This window comes from Poromitra crassiceps, assembly GCF_964638095.1.
Source record: "Poromitra crassiceps genome assembly, chromosome: 28".
Taxonomy (NCBI): domain Eukaryota; kingdom Metazoa; phylum Chordata; class Actinopteri; order Beryciformes; family Melamphaidae; genus Poromitra; species Poromitra crassiceps.
In genome coordinates, this window is record NC_139651.1 from 3,219,314 (window position 1) to 3,227,693 (window position 8,380).

Below are 8,380 nucleotides of genomic sequence, written 5' to 3' on the forward strand. Positions count from 1 at the left end.
CACATTCTGCTTTTCTAGCCATTTAATAATGGGTTCAAAGTATCTCATCAGTGCACCGGCGTCCATCTTGTTGGTGCCCAGGGCCTCCTGGAGCGCTTCAGGCCAAGGTTTGGAAGAGCCAGCCCGAAGAATCTTCCTGGAAGAAGAAGATTGAAATGGTTGCATCCATAAACTGCATCCTTAAACATGACTTGCTCATGTCTGTAAATGTGGTCAGCTCTGGAGGCCCTATGAGTACACATACTCTAAGATGGCCCCCGCCTCTTTGGAGCGGTAGATGTCACACGTGTGCAGAGGGCCTGTGTGCTTTGCTGCCTGACACAGTTTCTCGTGGAACTGGAACTGCAGGATGTAGCTGACAAAATACCTGCAATAATAATAATCACCACCATCACGTCATCATCTGTATTTACCTTTTTGTATTTACCATCATCTGACACTCTAGTCTCTTAGGTCTATCCAAATCGAGCCATTGCACACAAGCACACACACATGCAGACAGAGGGAGAGAGAGAGAAACAGGAAAATCCTGCATTTCTACACCACCTACTGTATCTAACCATCATTTTTCATCTTGGGGCCCGGAAGGAGGAGGAGGAGGAAGGAGGAGGAGGAGGAAGGAGGAGGAGGAGGAAGGAGGAAGAAGAAGAAGAAGAAGAAGAAGAAGAAGAAGAAGAAGAAAGAGGAAGAGGAAGAGGAAGAAGAAGAAGAAGAAGAAGAAGACCTTTGGTGTGCCTTGTGTTAGTCAGTGGTGGCAGTTGGAGATGTTTGGACAAGATGCTACCTGATGTATGGTGTGTTTGCAGGAACGTGAAATTTTGCCCCCGGATCAAAGTGCTCCTCTGTGCGCTTGGTGGGCGGGCAGACGCCTTGGTATTTTGTCCTTTAAAGAGCAATGGCAGAAGGAATATATGGATTCAGTTTCCAGTGTGTTTGGGTCATTGAAAGGCACTACACAAATTGAATGAATTATTATTATTATTATTACGGTATTATTATTACTAGAAATATTGCACGCTTCGCACGCGCATCTCACATATTTGCATCTCTGGGAGCTGCCCACTAAAACCACAGTCATGTACTGCTGGCCACTGAGCAGCTCCACTAGAGCTGTCGGGGGTTGTGCCTTGCTCAAGAGCACCTCGGTAGGTGTTGAGGGACGGTACACACACACACACCCCTTGTTCAATGTGTTATTATTAGTATTGTAATTTGCTACTGTTGTGTCAGCTAGAATTAGCTAGACAAATTTTCTGTGAAGCCCTCTGAGACATGCTTGTGAATTATACAAATAAATTGTCTAGAACCTTGGCGTGAGAGGTGTTTGTCTATGGGATTCTTCTATGGCATTACTCCAATCATTTTTGCATCAATCATTCACTTTCCCAAACCACGTTTTCTCAGCTGGTCCAAAGATTCAAATGAGTAGGGGGGCACGGTGGCGCAGTGGTAGCGTTGTCGCCTCACAGCTAGAAGGTCCTGGGTTCGATTCCCACCCGGGATGCTATGAGCGCTGAAGGAGTGTGTGCCCGTCCGCATGTCCTCAAATGCCCACTGCCTGTGTCGGGTTGTCAAAAAGGGCCTTTCTGTGTGGAGTTTGCATGTTCTCCCCGTGCCCCCTGGGGGTTTCTTTCATATTCATAGCTTTCAAGGGGCGTTACGTGCTGCCGAGAACGCCCACCTGGCGGTCAAAAAAAAAACTTGCCAGCCGTGTCGACTAGTTTCTCACGCTGTGTTTGTTCAGCCAAAGTGCCGGATAGCCTACCTGTTGTGCTATCGGTTGCACTAAACCGACGAGGAGACACGCCTGGCTTGTGTTTTTACAGAATCCCGTGGGAGAAAGAAAGGAGGAGGTTGTGGATTTGTGCGACGTGGTTCAGTTGCTGGGGAGGGCAAAAAAAATTGCTTTTTTTTCTACCATCAAAGTACACACGTCTTTGCTCTTTGCGGCCAACATTTCATCAAAGGTAAGCTCAAGTAACGTTAACGGGGTATTAATCATTATTGTACCGTTACTTGAGCTTACCTTTGATGAAATGTTGGCCGCAAAGAGCAAAGACGTGTGTAGAAAAAGACGTGTGTAGAAAAAAAAGCAATTTTTTTTGCCCTCCCCAGCGACTGAACCACGTCGCACAAATCCACAACCTCCTCCTTTCTTTCTCCGACGGGATTCTGTAAAAGCACAAGCCAGGCGTGTCTCCTCGTCGGTTAGTGCAACCGATAGCACAACAGGTATCCGGCATTTTGGCTGAACAAACACAGCGTGAGAAACTAGTCGACTTGGTTGGCAGCCTACCTAAGTTTTTTTTTGACCGCCAGGTGGGCGTTCCCGGCAGCACGTAACGCCCCTTGAAAGCTATGAATAGGAACCCCTCACCAAAAACCTGTTCGGAGGGAGGGGAACTTGTTGGAATAGCGTGATCCTCCCACGTGCTATGTCCTACCGGTGAAGCTTCCCCTGTCAGGTGAAAAGAAGCGGCTGGCTATGTCTCGGGGGAAGCTGATCTCCCCAGATCAGCAGAGGGTGGAGCAGCAACCAGGATAAATACATTAGAATTAGCACTAATGGGGGATACAAATGGGATGGGATGGGAGGGGGAGGGGGGTTTGTAAACAAATTAAAAAATCAAAATCAAATGAGTAATCTTAACTGCCAACCTGAGGTACCACCAGTCAGAGTTTAGGCGCTCTGGGGGCGTGCCTCCGCTGAACACGCCCCATCTCCATTGGTCGATTAGGTAGCCAAAGGGGAGGAACGCGATCTTGCTTAGAGCCGTCTTCAACAGGAAGTTAATGTCAGTCTCTGCAGGAAGTGATTACAAATAAAGCACTTAATAACTCGTGAATTTTATTGATTGTTTTTTCGAAAAGGTTGTCACTATATTCTGAAAGGTGCTTTTTAAGTGAAGTTTATTATTATAATTACCATGGTCAGCGGTCAGAGTCTCCAGTAGGCCGATGGTGTACAGATGTTTGGGTGTGGAGGCGGAGAGACCCAGGACATCGCCGATAGCCTCGTGGAAACCGGGGTTGGCTCCTCTCCGGAAGCCTACAGGCTGGTCCTTGTACTGCAGGTAGTACTCCACATGTCCCATCTCATGGTGCACGGTGGAGAGAGCCTCCATAGTCACTGTGGTGCACATCCTAATCCTGAAGAGGAGGAACTATCAATTCATTCCTTATCAGTTAGTATAATCAACGACAGTATTGTAGCCATCTCGATGGATAAAGTGAGCACGTTGGTCCTTGGCCAACCGGATTGTCCCTTTGGTCTGATGGTTAACATGTTGTGCTTGTGAATGACAGACCCGGGTTCAAAATCAGCCCTGCCTGTGTCGTTATATTGGTGTCAGAAGTGGGATCTGTCGGTAGTAGGGGTGCACCGATCACGTTTTTTGCCACGATCACCGATTGCCTATGGGAAATATCTGCCCAACCGATCATCGACTGATCACCGATTACCTTGTAGGATTAAAAAAGTTTGGAAACGTTAATTCGGTCGATTATTTCTCCCCTTTAATAATACCAATTGGTATTGTATTTTATATTGTTGGAAAGCCTGATTAGTGATAGGAGTTTTTTTTATAAAAAAAATAAAAGCTACATTCCTTACTTGTTTTATGTGTTTAACTGCTGTAATTGTTTAAATTGTATTAGTTCTGCAGAGAGGTTTTGCAGGGTTTACTCAGCTCAACAACTATCTTCAAACAGCAAAATCCAAGTGACAGAATTTAAATTGGCTGCAACTACTCTAATAACATACTTATTATTTATTTATTTTAAGTTGAGCTCAGTTTGGTGTGAAAAGTATGTATATTGATATTGTTCTAGCAACTAAACCAGCGTATATGCTTTGATTTTCAATGGGCAGCATTTCAAGCAATTTTATATTGTATATTGTTTTTAAACTATTTTGGAACAGAAAATAACCTTTTTTTTGTAAATTTTTGTATGACAGCAGTTTTAATACAGTAACTTAATATAAAGAAATATCGGCAATCAGCCGATCGCATATATGAGGTCAAAATCGGCCGATACAGATTGCGTGCCGATCGATCTGTGCACCCCTAGTCGGTAGGGATCACGGTGCGGTCACCGGAGGCGCAGGGCGCCCCGGTTGTGTGAGGGAGCGGAAGGACGCCATAAACGGGATGATTGGCGGCAGAGTACGCGGAAGCGCAGGGGAGGGGAGGCAGTGTAGCGATCCGGTCTCTATGCATAAAGTGAGCATGTTGGTCCCTTTAATGGTTAATGTGTTGCGCTTACGAATGACAAACCCGGGTTCGATACCAGCCTCGCCTGTGCCGTTACAGTATTATCAACGGTAATGGCAGATCAATACAGTAGTACTAGTCAAAAGTTTTGACACCTGATTGAATGTATACATTTCTCATGAACTTGAAGCCATTCTGATCTAAAGGCTTTTGCTTAAATTTCTTTCCAAAGTTTTTGACTTTCCATCCAGGCAAAATGTTCTAAGCTGACTCCGCAGGACCTTGTCTGTTTTACCTGAAGTCTCTGCGGTTTAAGAAGTCCGAGGCACCCCCGTGGCACACCACCTCCCGATCAACAGGCTTCACCAGCATGGATTTGTCCCAGAACTCCTGGGGCATCTCCAACAAGCCCAGAGAGGTGAAGAAGTCCTCAGCAACATGGAACATGCGTGTGGCATTGTAACCCTGGAGAAAGAGAGGTAACAATGAAATGCTTCACCTCAGTGGGTTCTAGCAAAGCAACCTTCAACAGAAAAACAGAAAGGGTTTGATTTCATTGTCTGCAAGACCTAACAACTGAATTTCACTTTTTCCATAGTCATGTCAGCTTTCCCCTGACTTACTTGTTTGACCATTTCATCAGTCACGTCCACGTTGGGTTTGTCAGGGAAGGGGACCATCATGTCATAAATATTGTGCCAGGTCTGAGCCCACATGTTTCCTGAAGGAGAGGGAGAACAGACACTCGAGCATCAGCATCAACTTGCTGATCAAATTCCTTATGATAACCGCACCGTTTAAAATTTTCATTATCATTAAAACCGTGTTACCGTGATTACCATGGTTACAGTGCTTTGAAAAACATGGTAAATACTGTCCATCATCAACCAAAGTTGGCAACCGTCTCCCAGACGCAGACGCGCAGCCTTGGAGAAATGATTTCAGTGAGTGTATCAATCCTTTTTGGGTCTGAGTTTTCAATATAAAACGTAAAATGATTTCAGTGAGTCTCAGTACTCTTTGAACATTTTCAGCAATTTATTACGAATACCGTGATAATACGATAACCGTGATAATTTTGGTCACGATAATCGTGATGTGAAATTTTCATACCGTTACATCTCTACTCACAAGCACCGTTTCTTTAAAGCAGTGAGGCAAAATGACTGGCAGGCAATGGCGTGCCTCCCTCGATACTGTGGACTGTCACCAGGAGTTGGTGTGATTACATTTCACTTCCTCTTCTATGTATTTATAATGACTGCTGATGTATAGGCTAGTCTAGTGTGTAACACACATGCATGCCTCCAGCCAGGTACTGGCAACATCAAAAGGTGTATCTGCACTACCTAGCAGGTGAGCTGGGATGGGTCCTTGGAGGTTGATGTACTTGGGGCCGTACTGCTTGTAGAGCTTGCGGCGGACAAAAGCATGCAGTTGCTGGTAGAGGGGCTCGACGGTCTTGTAGATTTTCTCCAAATCCTCCTCAAACGTTGGAGTGTCATACCAGGAGCGCCAGTAATCTCCAGTGTCCTTAAAACCTAGACAGGACATAATGTTCATCTTGCCAAATGTTTGCCTGATGTATATATATTTTTAATGTACTGTACACTGTGCAAAAAGCTAAAAAATAGATTAAAAGGAGATGCGTTTCCACTGTTGGGGTGAAAGTTTGGAATGATGCACATATAGATTTGAAGATGTGTAATTCGCTTTTGGTTTTCAAAAAAATGGTTTCTGAAGCTATTTTTGAGCGTTAGGCCTATAAGTGTGAATAAATTTTCTGATGCTGTTTAATTTTTTTCTTTTCTGTGTTGTAAACATTGACTGTTGCAAATTACTTTTCTGTTGTTGTTTTTATTTTATTTTGGAGGAGAGCTTAATTGAGTAGAAATTAGGTCAGGCATAATATAATCATTTTGCTTCTGCCTGAGCCTGTTCAGTCTCTGGTTGATTTGAGTTTGTTTATACTGGGATTTTGTTATTTATAATGACTGAATAAAAAATTACATTACATTACATTACATTACATTACACACTACCAGTCAAACGTTTGAACGTCCCTGATTCAAAGTTTTTCATGATCTTAAAGTCATGTCAATCTAAAAGCTTATGCTTAAATGCTTGTTTCTTGCACAAATATAAATAGTCAAGTTGATCCTATGTATGAAGTTCTTTCCATGCGCTACGCGCGCTCAATGCCTAGGCTCGGCCGCTACGCGCCCTCGCCCGTAGCTCGGCTGCTGCGTGGCCTCGCCTGCCCAATTGGCGAGTGCGGGTGTGTGTGTGTGTGTGTGTTGCTCACTAAATGTTATTGCATCAGTGATGTCAACAATGCCTCCGTGTGTGTGTGTGTGTGTGTGTGTGTGTGTATGTATGTGTCCTGTTATGATATCACTGATGACATCATCAGTGTGTGTGTGTATACCCCCCTATGACATCACTGATCAGTCTTGTCACAATGCCTCCTTGTGTGTGTGTGTGTGTGTGTGTGTGTGTGGGTGTGTGTGTGTGTGCGCGCGCCCTTATGACATCATCACTGATGATATCATTGCTGATGTCATCACATCATTAGCTAATTAACCTTAATTAAAAAAATTGGCTCAGTCAGGTCACCCGCAGGGGTGCCCTTTACACATCCGAAGGTTTCAGCCCGATCGCACGTAAAACGGCATAGCTGTGGCCGAACACAGAACTTGAAACAGACAAAGCCCGCATACTCAATTTTACACATAGATATATAGAAGATAGATAGAAGATAGTGTTGTAAAAATAAAGAAAAATGTATCCAAACTTTTGACTTGTCATGTTCTTGCAACATGTCAGGTCATGGTGAAGTTCCTACCATCAGCTTGAGAGGCCTTGTTGCTGAGCTCCACAAATTGGGGGTAGTACTTCTGAAGAGGTACACCTGATGCATTGTGCCAGCCCTCCCAGGCGTACAGCAGCTTCTTGTAGCTCTTGGAGTTGGCCATGATAGATGTCAGATCTTGAGAGAGACAACAAAATCAACACACCCTCAGTCACAGAGATGACAGCAAATAGAGGGACGCTGAGGCCTCGCCTCCAAACAGAAAGAGGAGGCTAAAACAATAGATATGTGTCCACTTAGCAGTGATGGGCAAGTTACTCAGGAAGTGTAATTAGTTACTTTTTTCCAGTTTTTTTTTATCCCATTTTTATCGCCCGTTAGTGCTAATTTTTAAATGTATTTATCCTGGTTGCTGCTCCACCCTCTGCCGATCTGAGGAGAGCGGAAACTGGCTCCATGCTTCCTCCGAGACATGGGCAGTTAGCCAGCCGCTTCTTTTCACCTGACAGGGGAAGCTTCACCGGTAGGACATAGCACGTGGGAGGATCACGCTATTCCAACGAGTTCCCCTCCCTCCGAACAGACGCCCCGAACGACCAGAGGAGGCACCACATCAGCGACCAGGATATTGCATGTTCAAGTTCAAGTTCAAGTTCATTTATTTGTTTGTCCCAGAAGGGCGATTTGATTTGCAGCAAAACATATAAAGGCATGTTTTGGTGAGGGGTTCCTATATGATTGAAACCCCCAGGGGGCACGGGGAGAACATGCAAACTCCACACAGAAAGGCCCTTTTTGACGACCCCACCCGGGCGGCGGGCACTCGAGGACATGCGGACGGGCACGCACTCCTTCAGCGCTCACAGCGTCCCAGGTGGGAATCGAACCCAGTACCTTCTAGCTGTGAGGCGACAGCGCTTACCACTGCACCACCGTGCCCCCAGGAAATATAATTAGTTACTGATTACTCCTTTGAAAAAGTAAAAAGATTACTTTACTTATTACTTGGTATCAAAAGTAATTAGTTATGTTACTCGTTAATTTACTACATCACTTTCGCTGCCCCCCTTCTGAAAAAGTGGCGTACGTTTAGCCAACTCCTTTTAGAACTGAATCCCCTTTATTATTATTATTAATTATTAAAAAATTAACCTTAGAGGAGGAGTCAACAACCAGCCAAACCATACTTTTTATTTGTCTTCTCTTTTCAGTTTTAGAGCTACAGGATATCAGACAGATTGGTCATTCCACCTACTGGAATGACCTACCTTTGATGCTCCTGATAGATGGAACAAACTTCAGGACTCATCAAAAAAGGTTCCAAGGCACTCTTCATTAAAAAGCTTTAATATAA

The 8,380-nt window shown here is 44.5% G+C and overlaps 1 protein-coding gene across 1 annotated transcript; it reads right to left on the reverse strand.

The window, feature by feature from the left end:
• Positions 1-228: 228 nt before the first annotated feature.
• On the reverse strand, positions 229-7,189 carry LOC310799842 (angiotensin-converting enzyme-like; the record flags this gene model as incomplete). Its single annotated transcript, XM_083662450.1, has 7 exons — positions 229-367; positions 2,659-2,803; positions 2,927-3,150; positions 4,510-4,679; positions 4,838-4,935; positions 5,564-5,755; positions 7,060-7,189. 7 exons carry the CDS (start codon positions 7,187-7,189, stop codon positions 229-231), a joined length of 1,098 nt encoding a protein of 365 aa, XP_083518576.1.
• Between the last annotated feature and the right edge of the window lie 1,191 nt (positions 7,190-8,380).